The sequence below is a fragment of the Salvia splendens genome, chromosome 19 (genome assembly GCF_004379255.2).
Source record: "Salvia splendens isolate huo1 chromosome 19, SspV2, whole genome shotgun sequence".
In the NCBI taxonomy this organism is placed as follows: Eukaryota; Viridiplantae; Streptophyta; class Magnoliopsida; order Lamiales; family Lamiaceae; genus Salvia; species Salvia splendens.
The window spans coordinates 14,062,854-14,081,767 of record NC_056050.1 but is presented as its reverse complement, the minus strand read 5'-3'; the positions used below and the strand labels follow the sequence as shown (position 1 = coordinate 14,081,767).

The 18,914-nt window shown below is 38.3% G+C and overlaps 1 protein-coding gene and 1 long non-coding RNA gene across 2 annotated transcripts; both read right to left on the bottom strand.

Moving 5' to 3' along the window:
- Positions 1-9,877: 9,877 nt before the first annotated feature.
- Positions 9,878-10,859, bottom strand: LOC121779051. The gene is made up of 2 exons (XM_042176400.1): positions 10,792-10,859; positions 9,878-10,685 (listed from the first exon to the last, which is right to left on the bottom strand). The coding sequence occupies exons 1-2, from the start codon at positions 10,857-10,859 to the stop codon at positions 9,878-9,880; spliced, it is 876 nt and encodes a 291-aa protein (XP_042032334.1).
- Positions 10,860-11,538: 679 nt separating this feature from the next.
- Positions 11,539-17,165, bottom strand: LOC121778739. Its single transcript, XR_006045714.1, has 2 exons — positions 16,943-17,165; positions 11,539-11,808 (listed from the first exon to the last, which is right to left on the bottom strand). It is a non-coding gene; the product is annotated as an uncharacterized LOC121778739 (long non-coding RNA).
- Positions 17,166-18,914: the final 1,749 nt, after the last annotated feature.

Here is an 18,914-nt window from a genome sequence, read left to right as displayed (position 1 = left end):
GGGGATGGCCTTCAGCCTATAGTCCTCAGACGTAGATCCAGCTGGTACAGGCCGGATATCACAGTATCGGCAAAACTCCTCCAGGAAGGCGTACGGACATTCTTTTGAAAGTCCGTAAAAATGGGACAAAACGGCCAGTACTCCTGAATTGATCGCGATAGTCCACATCCCAGGAGTAACGGCGATGGGGTGTGTGGGCTCCTTCTCGTCATGAGCGTGCAGAGATCCAATTCCTGAGTCGTCGGCGATGAGGGCCATCTCTGCTTCTGCTTGTTCAAGTGGTAGTGGTTTAGGTTGCGCGTTCTGCTCTCCTTCTTCTTCGCTGGTCAGTTGATCAGCGACTACCGCTGCTGCTAGTGCGGCTCTGTAACGAGAGGTAACTACGCCGGCTTCCTGGACTCTCCAACGCGCGTTAGTTTCTCTGTATAAAAAGGGATGATTCTAGTGTCCACCGCGTTGGTACCTTCACATCAACAGAAGAAAAAAAACAAATGAGAAAAGAAGGAAATAAAATTATATACACCTATGCGCTACACACAAACATAAAATAACACCATGCTTCCCCGGCAACGACGCCATTTTGGTGGGCCTAACGATCGCGGCTTTTTCTCTTGGATTCAAGTTATATGGAAGAGATAACTGAACCGGATGGATCAGTTAGCAAATGTCGTTGCCACTTGATCAAATTGATCTTGCTATCGCACGCCACCAATGTAATTTATAAACTCCTAATTTTGCACTACTTTAACAGTAAAACGGCAAGTTCGGGTCGATCCCACAGAGAAGCTAGTGTATCAAGTGTGTGAGTAGTGAACATGGGGGTTGGCTGCTGCCACGCTTTAACTTGATCTAGTAAATTTTTAACTACTGATTTTTACTATAGACAGAATTTAAGTCACTAACTTGATCAAGGAAATTTTAACTACTTGGTCAAGTGAATTTCAGACTGGAATGAAAATTAACTACGTGAAACAGTAAACACCATGATGAAAACGAAAACAGCTTCGATTAAAACTAAAACTCAGAACAGTACAGCGTGAAATTTAAACTAAGCTAACACTTCGAAAATACGAAAGCAAGTAAAACCGAGAAGATCCTCGGCGGGAAATTTAAGAATACGCCGACAGATATCAAGTATTCTGCAGCGCTCCTTCGATCGCCCTTTCTAACTAAGCGTTACTTTATCTAAGCTATCTAGAGAACTGAAGTAGACTAGAGAGCTAAACTAAACTAAACTAAAGACGGAAAGTAAAGGATCGGATCTTCTTTGCGTGGTGGCACATGCTCTATTTATAGGCTTGGCATGACTTCCAGCTGGATAACGATCTTGGCAGGGAATATTCACTCATGCTGAGAGTGAGCGACTCATTGATTGCTACGTGCTTTCCATCTAGAATGACGATGCTTTTTTGTAACAGATTCGTGACTCAGCTCCGTCCTTGCGTCTCATATATTAGCACATGTCCCCTTCTAGAACGTTGTCCTTGATAACAGAATGATCCACACCATCCAACTCATAGCCTCATGTGTCCTTCTCCTGGAAGCCAGCGGTCCCCTCATTGATGCTTGATTACTCCCCTTGATCAACTCCCCTGCTTTCTGGCCTTTTCGCCTATTGTACTTGCTTGATCAGTCTGGCCTTGTTGCCTTGGTCAAGTGGCATTTCTGCACATTTAACACTTGTTTTGCGCGATAAAACCGATCAAGTAGCGTACAATTTACCCCCAAACCGATGCATGAAATGAGCCTTATCAGTAAGAGATAGAATAATGTTGAGAAGAGAGTCTTGTCAACATTTTTCTCTCTCTTACCTTACCATTTCTCCGGTTCAACTATTTATTATCATTTTCATAAAACGAGTACGCAAAAGTGATCAGGACTCCTAATGGTGGACGGAGGGAGTATTAGTTTTAAATGAAATGTGAATGAAATGAGTTAGTGAAATGTAGGACCCTATTATCATTTATAGTAAAAGTAAATCGGGACTTCTACTCACAGATGGACTAAAATGGAAAAGCGGGACTCCTATTCGCGGATAGAGGGAGTACATGATATTGGTAGTATATAATCTACACATTTCTATACGTTCAGGGTTTGATGTCAGCGATGGAGAGTGATCTGATTTTAGGTATTGTTCAGACCATGCCAAATTCAAATGGCATATTTCTATGAGACGGAGGGAGTATTTTTTGTTGTTATATTAATGTACTTCTTGTTGGAACATATACACTAAAAAAGCATTTTTTGAGTTTATTATGAATTTGATAAATTGCTTGTATATTGTAAACTCTCCTTATTTAATGAGAATAATAAATATTTTCTTCATGTTGTGTATATTACTTTAATGGGTATTGACCGTCTTTAATTATATATTTAATTATATAATTAAAATGTTGGAAAGTAAAATCAGTCTAAGTCTTCTAAATTGAAGGCTAGGTCGTGGAACAGGTCATCACAGTAGGTGACTCAGCCGGAACCTTGTAGAAGTAAAACTTTTTCACAACCTAGATAGGCTTTGGCTACCTACCGCGAAAGATTGCAGTGTTCATCCGAAAGTCATCTTTACCTTGAGAATTACTAGTGACACTGGTGTGGTATAGCATTGAATGGATCTAAAGTATAGACACGTCTTTATTGCTATCTACTGAAAGACGATGTCCTAGAGATTTAATATTTCTTAATCTTTGTAATAATATAGGACACACGTTATTTAATCAGACGTTGCTTTGACTTATCAGTAGGTGCGGGTTTTTCGCAACTGAATATTCCTGATATCTTGGGTAGTAGTAATTTTTTTAATAAAAAATCGCCCTTTGTGGGCGGGGGGTTAAGGCAGATCCCTAACCCGTAAATGAGATCAAATAAAATGTTCCAACAACATGATCTTAGCCCAAAAGTGACTAAGATCGAAACTGAGAACATGAAAATGTGAACCAGAGGTCCCACATGTCGGGATCCTCCACGCTATCAAGACGACAAGAAATGCTAAATAAAACCGTCATGAGCTCACGCTCAATCCACATCTCTATGTCGGTAGCGGAAGTTAGGATATCCCAACTGGTCCATCCTAACGAGCGCCTTCAGATCTTGGGTAGTAGTAATTAATAACTAGTATGGTGTCAGTTTTATTATTACATTGAATCATGTGCCTGCACGGTTTGACTATATCCCCAAGAGGTGTTCGAGAGAAGTTTGATTATTCAGAAACCCGGCCGGTTTGGATTTAATCTAAGAATAATTAGAAAAGCAAAGTATATTATTTTAATATACATCTCGTACTAGACAAACTCTTGGAAATAAAATATTAATTAATTTAAAGTCCATAGCAGACTACAAATCAATTAATGGATATAGAATGTCTTAAACATGGGAAATAATATATTAAAGAAGTTAACCCGGATTGCTTGTAATCACGGATTGGATGGGCGGTCAGTATTTCTTCTATAGTGGCACAAGAAATATTCCATTGGCCTTATATTAAATTATGGGTTATAATTTAATTAGTAAAGAAGGTTCAATAGGGGAGGCCCAATCCAAGCCCTATAGATCCATAACCTAGCCCATCACACACTCTATAAATAGGGATGAAGGGGGTGTGACAAATATACATTACACAAAACCTAAACCTAGCCACCAAGCTTGCAATTTTCGAGCTCCTCACTAATAGAAGATTTCGAAATTGCATAGTGTGTGCAATTGGTTTTTCTTGTCTTCTCCTTCAAGATCCTTATAATTTCTAAGAGATTCCTCCCACAAGGAATTTAGATCTAGAGTTGGGTCATAGGTTAGAAGATCTTTGGTCTTGCAATCACAATCAAGCTTCAAGATCTACACGTGGAGAAGTAACAAGTCACTTCGATTCTTTGGAGAATAATAATTGTAAGTATTCAACATCATAATTTAATTCTAAATTATGTGATTAATTGCGCAATAGCATGTCTCTATATGTTGTAGCATGAAATTGAATCGACCCACATAATCTCCTAAATAGATTCTTTTGTGGATTTATTTAATTTGCAATTTCCGCTATGCAAACCCCAACACTTCTTCCGTCTCACTATAAGTGTTGCGTATTCCTTTATGGATCGTCCATATTTCCTTTTATGGTAAAAAAGCAATACTATATTTATGTCTTACTTTATCCCCTCTCCTACTTTTTCTCTCTATTTTTTTCTCACTCCTACTTTATTCTTTCTTTATTTAACCATTAAACACCACTACATAAAAACTTATGCCTAAAAGAAATGTGTCATATGTAATGGAACGGAGGGAGTATATATTTGTTGTTGTTGAGGATTTTAATCTCTTTCAGTTGTGTTTCAATATACATTTAAAAATTATTTTTAATTTAGTTTATGGTGCTCTTATTTCTATTTACCTTGGCAATTGGCAATATCAGAGTTACTACGGTTTAGGGTTCCATGTTATTGATGCTGGACTCAATTATAATGTCACCTATTTTTAATTCACAATCTTAGATCCACATCGTGGAAATGAATGTCGAGCTATGGAAATAAAAAATAGCATTGGATACATCTAATAGAGCATTAGCAATGGGGCGCCCTAAGGTGCGCCCTATGGCGCGCCACATCATCATTTTATTGTTTTGTTTAATTAATTTAACTGTTTTCAAATAACAAGTAACGAGTAAATAAAAAACGGTCTAAATAACAAACGGCGAAGTTTTAATAAAAAAAAGTTACATCATTGAACTAATAAAACAAAAATCTAAGTCGGACCAATTCCCAACTTCCGACGCAGCTCATCGAGTAACGCCCGGAGATATTCAGCTTCGTCGGGGTCGGTACACTTATTGAGGGCCCTGTGCGTCTGCAACATCGTCCTTGCCATCGACGCTGTTACTAACGACTCAAACGCGGTGGCCGTCTGGGTCGGGAGCTCTACCGGGACCGGAGCTTGGGTTGCAGCGGTCGACGATGAGGTCGCGGTCGCCTTCCCCTTGGCCTTCGCAGCCTTGACGCCGGAAGGACACCGGTGTGCCGGAACTCCCTTCATCCACGTACGTCCGGTTGAGGTCAACCGGGTGACTGCCGCTGCCGCTGCTCGTGTAGTCACCAACTTCGGTGACCTTCGTCCTCTTCGGCGTACCAGTGTGCAGAATTCCACCTTGGAACTTCTGCTTCTCCCTCAAGAGCGCCCAGATGGCCTCATGCTTAAAATCGCCGAACATCGACCGGTACGACAACATCGCTTTAGTGCGCACGTCGCTCGCGCTCTCGCCGCTCACCTGTGACAGCGTGAACTTCTCGAACTCCGCCGCGTACAAGTTCACTTGCTTCTTGACTTGATCCCAGTGCTTGAGGAGTTGCTCACGCTTGCGCTTGTACGCGGTCGGCGGCTTGACCGAATTGTAGAGGTCCGCGATGCGTTCCCAGTACGCGATCTCTCGCTGGTTGTTCGCTAATCATGTTGTGGTTTTTTCTACTTATAAAAGTTCAACTAACCTAAAAGGTCGGGTTTCGGGCTAGCCCAGCGGGTTAATCGAGTTGCTACCGATAAAATTAACATGAGATCAATCCAATAAATAATGATGAAAAATAGTTACATTGATAAAATGTAAATCATTTAATTATGATAAATTTGTAATATATGCTTAAACTCAAACATAAACGTGATCAAATACTAATATTTAAAATTTGTGCAAAATAAAACATAAACATAAGAATTTTTAAATCTTGTTTCACGCATTTTTTAGTGAATTTAAAGTTTCTAATTTATTTATCTATTATTATATTAATAAAAGTTTAATACATAATTTATATATTGAATATAAAATTGAAAGTTATTTTTTTAGCTATCTATACATAAAAATAATCAATAAAGTGTTGAATTAGGAGCCAAACAAAGAACAATAAAAAATTTATCGGGTTTTCAGGTCTGACCCTAACAGATTGCGGGCTAATCGGCTTGTAATTTTATCGGGCTAGAAATTATCAACTCTAATCCTATAAATTTAGCGGGCAATTCGGGTCAGTCCACGAGTTACGGACTATATTGACATCCCCAGTTGCAGGGACGGTTTCTTGTCCATTATTTTTCTGGTCTAGTGCCTTATTAGAGATTGCTCGTTTTAATCGAAGGATTTAGCTAAGGGCCAATATAACTTTATGTATTTTCAATGAGAAATAAATAAAATAAAAATAAAATGTTTTCGTGACAATTATAGTTGGCAGGAAAATCTGTGTTAATGCATTAATTATTAGCAAAGCATGGGACCAATTAATGGACTGTCTCTAAGAGCATCCAAAACGGAAAAAACCCGGGACGCACCACTCCGCCCGGCGACTGGCTCAGCAAGGAGAGAGGTTAGGCGCCTGGGGCAGGGCATGGCCCAACGCATAAATTTTTCTATTAATCTTACTTCTTAAAATATTTTCCACATCATATCATATAATATACACAACGTGAAGAAAAACATTTGCTCAATAGAATCTGCCTATTCATTCTTTTTTTTTGCACAAATAAAACCTTTAGCGCCTTCATGGTACGGTGGAATGGAATGAGGAGGGAATGGAATGGAACGGAGGGAATGAAATGGAACGGAGATGGTTCTATTCTTATGCTTGGTAAGTGCAAGGAATATAAATGGAATAGAATTGTTATTCATTGATCGATTCTATTCATATGCTTGGTAACTACAAATAATACTTCCTCCGTCCATGATTAAATGTTTCATATTTGACCGACACGGATTTTAAGAAATTGTTTGACTTTATAAAGTAAAGTGGGTAGAAAAAGTTTGTGGAATGTGGGGTCTACTTTTATATATTGGTTTTATAAAAAAATGTGAGTGAATGAGTTAGTGGAATGTAGGGTCCACTAACCAAATATAGTAAAAGTGAAATGACATTTATTGGCGGCAGACGAAAAATGAAAAATGGAACATTTAATGGCGGACGGAGGGAGTATAAGAAATGAAATGAAATGAAATATGTATAATTAATAATGTTGATTCTACTAAAAATAATATTTATTTAAAAATAGTTTTTCCAAATATTTTGGATCATATTATTTTGTACTATACACGTAAATGAGTGTGTGCATATGTGGTGTATTTATGTGTTGATGTGTGTGTATATAGGTGGGGGTATGTGTGTCTGTGTGTATGTGCATGTGTTGTTGAGCGTTGCTATGTGCCGCGCGCGTATGTGTTGTTGTGTGTGCGCGCTGCGCGCGCATGTGTTGCTGTATGTTGATGTGTGTGTGTGTGTTTGTGTTGGTGTTGTTGTTGTTGTGTGTGTGTGTTGGTGTTGTGTGTGGGTGGGGGTTGTGTGTGTGAAATGGAATGAAATGGCCATTCCTTAGCTAATGGAAGGAATGGATAGTTCCATGTGGAATGGAATGGTGATTCCTAATGAGAAAAATACCAAGCAAGGGAATGGAATGGAGTTAGGAATGTCATTCCATTCCGCCATAAGCTTCTTGGTATGATGGAATAGAATAAGGAGGGAATGGAATAGAATGGAGATGAGAATGGAATGAGGATGGGAATGGAATGGTGATTCCATTACATTCTTGTACTTGGTTAATGTAAGACAAAATGGAATGGAATTAAGTAGTGCGTGTAAATTATGTGTAATGTGTGTGTAGTGTACAATGTGTATAGTGTGGATTTTTATTAATAATTAAAAATTCTAAATTTTAGTTTTATTATAAAATTTTAAAATTATAAAATTGAGTGATATTAAATTTAAATATAATATAATACTACTATGTTTTATAATTAAAATCTAAAATAAAAAGAAAAGAGAAAATTGAATGGAATTGTCATTCCTTAGCTAAATGGAAGGAACGACTATTCCCATGTGGAATGGAATGGTGATTCCAAATGGAATGATGATTCCTAAGGAATAAAAATATCAAACAAAGGAATGGAATGGATGTAGGAATTCATTTCATTCCCACATTTCATTCCACCATACCAAGAAGGTTTGGTATGATGGAATGGAATGAGGAGGGAATAAAATGGAGATGCGAATGAAATGAAAATGGGAATGGAATGGGAATTCTATTCCATTCATATACTTGGTGAATGTAAGGTTTACAAATGGAATGGCCATTCCTTAGCTAAATGGAAGGAATGACTATTCCCATGTGGAATGGAATGGTCATTCCTAAGGAAATAAAATACCAAGCAAAGGAATGGAATGGAGGTAAGAATGTCATTCCATTACCCCATTCCATTCCACCATACCAAGTAGCTTATATTGTCAACTGACTTAAGCATTAAATGAGACAATTAAATTATTAATATCCAAAAATACATATATTTACTGAAATGCTATTTATGACTAGCTACATTATGGTCATATAGCTTTAGGGGCTTGTTGGTAAGATAGAATGGAATAAGGAGGGAATGGAATGGAGATGAGAATGGAATGAGGATTGGAATGGAATGGAATCCCCATTCCATTCTTGTGCTTGGTGAATGTAAGGAATACAAATGGAATGGAATTGTGCAGTGCGTGTGCTGTGTGCATAGTGTGTGCAGAGTGTGTCTACTGTGGATTTTTTTAATAATTAATAATTCTAAAATTTTAATTTCATTATAAAATTTAAAAATTATTAAATTGAGTGATATTGAAGTTAAATATAATATAATATAATATAATATGTACTCCCTCTGTCCCACGTTATTTGAGGCATTTCTTTTTGGCATGAGATTTAAGAAAGTTGTGTTTAGTGAGTTAAATAAAATAGAAGAGAGAATAAAGTAAGAGGGAGTAAAATAAAAGAAAGAATAAAGTAAGTGTGATTAGATGTTTTATTTTTAGCCAAAAAGAGAAATGACTCAAGTAACTTTGGACAACCCAAAATGGAATACGACTCAAGTAACTTGGGACGGAGGGAGTAGTAGAATTTTGTTAAAATTTAAACTATAAAAAAAGGAAAATGGGAATGGAATGGTTATTCCTTAGCTAAATGGATGGAATGACTATTCACATATGGAATGGTCATTCCAAATGGAATGGTGATTCCTAAGAGAAAAATTTATCAAGCAAAGGAATGGAATTAGGAATGTCATTCAATTCCACCGTACCGAGTAGGGCCTTAGGCTTTGAACCACAATGGTGGAAGTGAAGAATGAGACCTGAGAGAAATATGGAGAGAAAATGGTCGGCTCAATTATGGTTTAAGTTATAATTTGCACGCTTGATAATAACAGTATTTTGCAACACAACCAAATGCACTAACCAATAGACACATAAAAGTTATAATCACGCTTCTTAAAGTCATATTTTGTAGTAATTGAAATCCAAATACGATCGAGAAACATAGATGCTATGTAAACTATATGAAAATTACTACCCCACTATTGTTGCGTCATCACTTGATTTCGGAGGGTTTTCAATAACCAGCGCCATGGATGCCCTCCACTCATCAATAGTAGCAACTTTCTCCACATCCAATCTCGGACGTAGAATTTCAAGAATCTCTTTACTCTCACCAAAAAGAACCAATGCTCGTCTCACACTCTCATGCCTTTTTCTCTGATGTCATGTATATGACACTTGATTGTTATGACCTGCACTAGATTGGTGAGGCACGCTGCTATTATATCCGAGATGGTGATGGATATACCCTCAAGTAGCTCGTCATCACTTTGGTGCTCGCCATTTGGCATCCATAACAAGATCGTTTGAGCAATTCTGTACATTGAGTTAGCAGCAATAACTCTAACAGGCCAGTTTAGAGGGTTCTGCATCAGAACATCTCTTGTTTGAGCCATGAATTCTGTCACAATCTTTTCTGCAACAATGGAGAGGTTTCTCAGTGTTTCCCTGTGCGTTGCACCTCTGAAGCTCGTGCTGTCAAGATCTTTATAATCCCATTTTCTATATACTTCAACTCCAACCTAAACCACATCTGCAGCTTTTCTGATGCTTTCCAACTCCTCATTTCCATCTAGAGTTCCCTCAATGATTTTCACGATGGACAAGCCCTCTCTAACACTAGCCAATAACTGGTTAGCCTTATCATCTGCAATGTTGGTAAGTGCAACTGTAATAGTCGTCAAAGTCACGATGGGTAGAGCCCAGCAGTTTGGAGGTTCTTGAGAATGTAAGCTTGGAACTTGGTTGCTGTCAAATAGTCCCACCCCATTGAAGTTTGAAGATGCTTTCAGAAGTCGGATCAGATTCGTGGATTGATTTTCTTCACCTTTCTTTATTAGCCTATCAACCTCATTGCATATGTTCTTGACGATGTAACCAGGCAATTGTGGCTCACCTTCAAGTAGAAGAGCATATTGGCTAAAATCCAGTTGTGCTCCATCCCTTGAACCTTGAGGTCCTCCCACTCTTGAATTCTTGCAGAAAACAGAATAAAATCCTCTCGCATATATAGCAAAGAGGAATAAAAGTAGTTTTCCAGCTAAAACGAAGAGAATCTGAAATACAATGCAGAAATTTAGAACAAATCTTAATACATCACAAAACAGCTTCTTGCAGAGGCGGTTTGGAACTCGAAATGGAAGTGATGTATCCCTCCACTCTACAAGCTTCGAAGTCCAGTACTTGTCAACCTTGAGTTCATCTATGAAGCTCTTCTGTTCCGTCTCAGCGACCTTGATGGTCAAAGCAGTGAAGCATCTGGATATAGGAGCTATAGTTGCAACAAACACTCCAAGAAATTGAATCTTAAGAATCCACTCGATGGACCAGCTATAGTTTGAAGTGTTATGTACACAATAATAGATCAGAGTAGAATTGGATAATTGGAGAGAAGTCAAAAGTTTAACTTGGATGGAGAGTAGGGTTATTAAAATACATAAGAGAGCTGAAATAGAAGAAATGGCAGATCTTCCCAACACACTGTGGGTCGCCGGTTACTGCCATCACCCAATACCTTTTCACCAACTTCATCAATACTCCCATCAACTTGTCTATTTGAAACCAATTTGTGCATCTCATTATACTTCAATTCCAGGTATCTTTTGGCGGTTGGAAGCATCAAGGACATACAACATTACATTGCAAGGAAGAAGAGCATGATGACAAGAGAGGCTATTTGTGGGAGCAACATATAGAATACATCTGAAGTGAATGGATGCATCTGAACAATATGAATGCATATATTTACCATGATAGTGATGACTAGGACGCCTAAAGCTGCTATGTTTAGTACAATTTCATTATTCTCCATGGATCCCAAAGATATTGTCACGACCGTCCTTCTAGGGTATGATAAATGCGGCGACCGCGACTTAAACAGACTTAAATATAACAAGGAAAAATAAGCTAGGGTTTCATCAAGGAGGTTTAACCGACATACTAAATGAACAATTAAGTACTCCCTCCATTCCATAGTAGTGGGGGCATTTCTTTTCGGCACGGAGATTAAGAAAGTAGAGAGATGAAGAGAGAATAAAGTAAGAGAGAGTAAAGTAAGTGAGAAGAAATTTGTTAACTTTTACTAAAAAGGGAAATGACTCTACTACTATGGAATGTACCAAAATGGCAAAATGACTTCACTACTATGGTACGGAGGGAGTATAAAACAAGAAGAGGACTCGGGTTTAAATAATGATTTGGGCCGGCAATTAATACTCAAAGGGAAACGATTAAGAGTTTGACATTATCCAACAAAATCACAAGAAACCAATAACCGGACAAATTTAGGTTCGGGCCCAACAACTAATAAGTAAAAGAAGTATCGCAGCGGAAAACGACCAAGAGAAGGAGTGACGTCATGTGTGAAGACACAACAACACCCATAATTCAAAGATAAACATTAAATTCTTCAAGTTACTTGCTCAACACCACCAACCTCTCGCCGCCACTCAACCTGCACATAGCGAAAACACATGCAGGGCTGAGTACTATAAAGATACTCAGTGGACTTATGCCGAAAACATTTTCATAAAAATTATTATTTATCTATCATGCCTTACGTAAGTAACCATCGGGGTTTAGCTTTAGAAAGGCCCGAGGCACTCAAAATCATTTCCCATTGTAAAAAAAAAGTCGACTGATCATTCATTTTCCCATAGACGTTAGCCATATCCGCACATACATGACAAGGAGTGCGGCCGCAAACCAGGTCACTAGACCGGCCAACCCATACGCTGACACACGGTCTACCATTGGTGTACACTAATCCAAGTAGAGTTTGCGGCTCTACGAGGACCCGAATTCGATTTAAATAATAGTGGCAAAAGCCACATCAGATAAGCACGTTAAAACCAAACAAGGCATGATAAACACAATTTCATTCTTATCGGAAAAATATTTAGGACATCGTCCTTATTTAAAAGAAAGCCCACCTCGAATGCTTAGATTTCAAGTACTTCTTTCCCCTTGCGGTCACGCTGAGAGCGCGAGTTATCACCTTTAAATTATGCGTATCAAAAATCAGTCTCAACTATCGGCTCAAAATCATGCATGTCCTAACGTTCCTTCCATCGTCTCTTTAAATTACCCATCCCAAACGTTCATCAACACAAGGAACACACCATAGTTTACATCAACGTATAACACATCACTTCATCATAAAATGGTTCCTTAACACATATGCATCACGTATATCATTCAAACTTAACAACATAGGTATTTTTTTGTATAGTAGCAATCTGGCAGAACAGCGCAGTCATGTTGTAAAATTTATTAAATATTCATCCGACCTCCGTTGGGGCTGAAATTTTACCACAATACAGTAGGCATCTCAATGATCATTCAGTTAAAAATTTACATTAAACTCACATTCGTAGGTGGGTCAAATCAAAAAGGAAACTCACTGGACAAGAATATCAATTCTGGCAGGACTGCGCAGTCAACTTCAACAATTTATTAAAAATTCATCTTTCTTTCAAAAAGGCTGACATTTACACACAACACAGAAGATATCTTGAAGTTTAATCAGTTAAAATTTCGCACTAAAATAAGATCATTTGCTCAGTCAAACATACGTCGGAATCTACTGTCCGAACATCACAGTTTTCACGCCTCACAATTTCGAACTAGGTTTATCAAATACTCATCCAAACACATATATTCATGCTTCCAACACATAATCATGCTTCAAAAAGATCTCACCATCATGTTCTCATATATTCACATCGCATTCACTACAAATCATTCACAAGTTCATTTATATACAACCATAAACGCATAAACATATCTTTTTCTCATGCAACCATCAATCCCACCCGATTAATTTCTTAGATTTGTGATCCCTACACTCATTATATGCATGAAGGCATCGAAATAAATGTTTAAAAGGGGATGATGAGAAAAGAAGTTCAATTATACCTTTCTTGATTGAAATGGTCGGTAGAACAAGGTAAAATTTTGATCCTTCAAAAATTCTTGAGGCTTCAACTTAAATTCTTCTCAAAAGATGAAGAATTCATGGAGAGAAAATAGAAGAAAAATTGAGAGGGAGAGGGAGAAGTGAGGAGGCGTGTATTTTGTGATTTAGGTTTAGGGTTTCTCTCTTATTTATAGAGTGCAAGATATAAGCTTTAATTAAATAAATTAAAGATTTGAAAAGATATGGAGGAGTGGAAGTTGGCGTGAATTTGGAGAGAAAATAGGAGGAATTCGAAATCTAGGCTATTTAATTAGCCTATGATTTAATTTGGTATTTCACGGAGTAGAATAAAATAATACGAAGCAGAATAAAAATAATAATACTCCCAATAATATATGGAGTAGGAGATTTTATTCCTTCTCCCACAAGGAATTAAACTCAAATCCTAATAAAAAAATAGGATATGGCAAGATCTCCTTAGGTATGGTAAGATTTGCTAAAATATTTATATTTATTCATGAAAGGGAATAAATAAGGGATCAAAATATATAATAAACAATTCCTTCTTCCCTTAAATAAGGGAAATTTCGAAATCTCCCTAGGAATAAGGTAGGGGTCGAATTTGTCATGGAGAAATAAAGAATATTCGGGTTTTGGATTTAATTAGGATAATTATCCCAACAAATAATTAAATCCAGGAAAAAAATAGAATTCCTCTCCAATAAATAATAGTGGTCGAAAATTTCAAATAAAAAGGGCAAGGTAATTATTGATGATCCTATTTAATCTCACTCACCCTTAGAAAAATAATTCACCATAATATATATTTCATCCCTCATCAATCATTCAAACAGTCACGTCATAATTCAACAAGAATGACTATTCCACATTCTCGTCACGCCTTCAACGATATTGACCATTCAATGGTCACGTCATTTCCCCAACAATGTTGACTATTCAAACTAAGTCTCAACTCCAAAGCACAATTAGGTCACATGAAATCAAGCAATTAATTCACTCGTCAATTAATCCACATACTTCACGGCATTAAAACATTTAATGCAAACTTTTAGGGTTCGAAAATTAGGGTTTAAAAAGTGGGGCGTTACATCCTACCACTCTTAAAAGAAATTTCATCCCGAAATTTGGTACCTTCATGAGAAGTGTTCCGGGCACAATTCCATCATCTTGTCCTCAAGTTCCCACGTGGCTTCTTCGTACCCGTGGTTTCTCCACAACACTTTTACGCTAGCTATCAATTTATTTCTCAAATTCTAAACCTTTCTGTCCAGGACCATTTGGGGTCTCTCCTCGTAGCTCAAGTCGGAATTCAACGCAACTTCTTCGTAATGAATCACATGCTTTGGGTCGAACACGTATTTCCGCAACTGTGATACGTGAAAGACGTTATGCACATTTCCGGTACGCAACGGGTCCTACTCCTTCTAGAATTTAATGAGGCCCGATAAATCGCAGTTTCAACTTTCCCTTAACACCAAAACGCGTTATCCCTCTCGACGAGGATACTTTGAGGAAAGCTTTGTCGCCGGCTTGAAATTGCAAGTCTGTTCGTCGGACATCCGCGTACGACTTTTGTCTGTCCTGAGCTTCTTTGATTTTTCAAGAATTTGTCGAACAAATTTTAATCATTTCTTTAACTGCATCAGGTCCAAGTACTCTTCGTTCGCCAACTTCGTCCCAATAGAGCGGCTATCTACACTTTCTTCTATACAAGGCTTCGTACGGCGCCATGTTTATCATTGCTTGGAGACTGTTGTTGTAAGTGAATTCGATCAGCGGTAGCACTGATTCCCAACTTCCTCCGCGGTCGAGCACCTCGGTTCTTAACATGTCCTCGAGAGTTTGGATCGCCCTCTCAGATTGTCCATCGGTCTGCGGGTGAAGCGCCGTGCTAAAATTCAATCGAGTTCCAAGCTCGCGTTGCAGACTCATCCAAAATCTTGAAGTGAATTTCGGGTCACGGTCGGACGTGATTGTCACTGGGACTCCATGCAGTCGCACTATTTCCTTTATGTAGATCTCAGCTAGCTTGCTCGATCCATGCGTTACGGGAATCTGTATGAAATGCACACACTTGGTGAGTCGGTCTATAATTACCCATATGGCAGTATTTCCTTTTTGCGTCTTTGGCAATGCCGTCACAAAAACCATGGCGATGTGCTCCCATTTCCAATCGGGAATTTCTAGTGGTTGCAACTTTCCGTACGGTCGTTGATGTAGAGCCTTCACTTGCTTGCAGGCTAAGCAGCGCTCCACAAATGCCGCTATGTCTCTCCTCATGCCATTCCACCAAAAGGACTTTTTGAAGTCTTGATACATCTTCGTGCTTCACGGGTGTATGGAGTCTCATGAGCTTCACTCATGATCTCGTTATTGAGTTCCACGTCGTTTGGTACGCACAGTCTCCCTTCAAAAGTGAGGGCGTTGTCCGACTCCTCACTAAAACTTCCAGATTTGCCAGTTCTCACTTCAATTCGAATTTCTTCAAGTTTCGTATCCATCCGTTGTACTACAACGATTCTCGTTCTTAGATTAGGTTCAACCACTAAGGTGGCAATTCGGCCTTCCACTGTTTCAGGTGCCCTTACCACTTCCAATTGCATTTTACTAAACTCTCGTATTAGACTTTCCTCTTCCGTCAGAAAAGCAGCTAGTTGCGAAGGGAGGACATACCGAAGACCGCATTTCGTACAAGATATGGTCACTATGAGTTCGTTGTGATGCCGTTCGGTATAACGAATGCACCTGCGGTATTCATGAACTTGATGAACCGGGTATTCCATCCGTACTTGGATAAATTCGTTTTGGTCTTCATAGATGACGTCCTGGTCTAGTCGAAGAACGGGAAGGAGCACGAGGAGCATCTACGAATCGCTTTGGAGACGTTGAGGACCGAGAAGCTATACGCCAAATTTAGCAAGTGTGAATTTTGGCTGAAAGAAGTAAACTTTCTTGGACACATTGTATCGGCAGAAGGAACCCAAGTGGATCCCGCCAAAGTTGAGGCAAGTTTTCAACTCTTGAAGGAGAAATTGACGATTCGAAGGTGGGACCAGGATGCGTGTTGATGCAGAACAACAAAGTGATCGCCTAAGCGTCACGACAATGATAAGTAATAATTTTTAGGAAAATGTTTTCGGCATAAGTCCACTGAGTATCTTTATAGTACTCAGCCTTGCATGTGTTTTCCCTATGTGCAGGTTGAGCGGCGATGAGAGTATGGTGATGTTGAGCAAGTTAATTGAAAAATGAATTGTTTATCTTTGATCTGTGAGTGTCGTTGTGTCTTCATACATAACTTCACTCTTCATACATAACTTCATAGCGTCACCCTGACCTTCTCTCTTTGATTTTTGTTCATTAATTACCTTCGTCAAACCCCTTTTATAAAACCCTAGTCTTTTTCCTTGTTGCATTTAAGTCATGTTAGGTCACGATCGCCGCATTTATTATACCCTAGAAGGGCGGTCGTGACAGATATGGTGAAATTATTCATACAAGTAGACATGAAAACAAGGCTGCTAATCCGAGCATATTGATCAATGGAGCTAATAGCAGTGCTTGTAAGATCTACAGGAAGCTTCATGGTGACGCTAATATTGTCAAGGAGAAAGCGTTGAGAGAGAAACATTTCGAGGGGAGCCAATACCTTTTGCTTCTAAGTCCAATGAAAGCATCAGCCGCCATAGCAAGAGTGCACAAGGCAGTGGCAGCTGCAATATACAATCCTATCCATGGCATAGTTGAATCAAGTTTGTTTTGCACGTCCTCGAATAACTGGGAGCAATCAGATGAAGATGAAACCATCATCCCCGAAGCTTTGTTTGATTTTGCTGAGTAAATGAGATTTTGTAATTGTGATGGAGTATCAACTCTTGGTCATATTCACACAAGTCCTCGTCTACTGTTGCCTCGAAATTTCTTCCCTTCTTGTTCCTTTCAAATAGTGACTGATCCACTATTCTAGTCCAAGTCTTAAACTCCAAATTTCTTTAGATTTGATGGAGTATTTATTTGAGTGAAACTAAATTTAAAGATAAAAATTAGCCACGTCTTTTATTTGAGTATGGTTGCTAAACTTTTTTGCTTTACTAAAAGAATTACTCCCTAGACACATAAAATCGTTCAACGATCCAGATCAACCCTATCATATTTAACGGGGCAATTCTTTTTTAGTTCTAGGCTATATTTAACATTCCAGAAGTGTACTGGACTTTTTTTATTCCAGTTTTGGGAGAGACGCATGAGGGTCATGCGTCTCCCGTTAATGAAATGCATGACCGTGATGCGTTTTTTGTGTAAGACGCATGAAAGAGAAGTGCCGTTCAATTTTTTTATTTTTTTAAGAAGACGCATGAGGGTCATGCGTCTTCCAGTAAAACGCATCCTGCACATGCGTCGCTTTTTTTTTAATTTTTTAAGACGACGCATGACCGTCATGCGTGTTAGGGTAAAACGCATGAGGCTCATGCGTCTCTAATTTGAACAAAATAGACGGAACAGAGGCATTAGCTCACATTCTGCGCGAGAGAAAGAGGCAGACACGAAACTCAGGCGACGATTTCTTGGCGATTCCGGCGATTTCCCGTCATATTCCGGTAAGTTTTCTTCAATCCTTCAACATTCCTCCCTTATTTGTTGTTTATTTGCATATTTTGTGTAAGTTTCACCCAATTTTGTAAATTAGGGTTTAAAATAATTTGTTCAATTTTCGCCGATGTTTTGTTGATTTGTTAATTGTAATGGATTTGATTGATGAAATTCATTCTATTATATAGTTTTTGATATGTTTGAGATGATTGGTGTTGTGATTTTGGTTGTTATTGGAGAAGAGAGTAGGGGTTGAAATGTATCTTGTATTTAACTTTCATTGGCTTGATTATATTGGGTAATTTTTGCAATGACTACTTATTTTGATTATGATAATAATTTACAAGTTATATATACATTGAAGTGGAGTGAATTGTGAATTTCTAATTGAGTAGTGATATGTAAATTAGACCTTATAAATAATGAATTGTGATGAATTGGAGTTTCTAATATATAGTATATGATTGGATATCAATGGATTAGGAGTGAATCATTTGGTTTATAATATTTTGTTATTTTGATGATGAATTTGAATTTATATGTTATTTGTATTTTAAATGAGAGTTTGTAATTCTTGTTTTGTGAATATGTTATTTTATTAGATGGAAACTTCAAGTTCTAGCGGACAGTTATTATATGGACCTGAAGATCCGTCAGTGTTATATCTTCAGAAAAAACATATTTCAAATAAACTACTGAAAGATGGCACAACACAACTTTTCAAAGTTCGACGGATGGAAAGTAAGACATGGGATATGGATATTCATGACAATGTGAGGTATTGGCTTGACATATTTGGTTTCAAAGGCGTGATGGATTGTGGGAAGTCGATGAAGTTCGACAATGACCTTATCACGGCTTTGATTGAGCGTTGGAGGCCGGAGACGCACACTTTGCATCTACCGATTGGAGAGGCGACGGTGACCTTAGAAGATATGCAAGCCATTTGGGACTTGAGAGCGGACGGTCGCGTTTTCACAGGTCGTGACCATCATGTCGGATATACCAATTGGCCTATCAAGTGCCGAGAT

Bases quoted from the DNA above. Each gene is read 5' to 3' on its own strand.
- LOC121779051 (XM_042176400.1), bottom strand. From the start codon at position 10,859: ATGGCAGTAACCGGCGACCCACAGTGTGTTGGGAAGATCTGCCATTTC. The intron at 10,686-10,791 runs GTATTTTAATAA...TTCAAACTATAG, and splicing joins TTCTATTTCAGCTCTCTTAT to CTGGTCCATCGAGTGGATTC.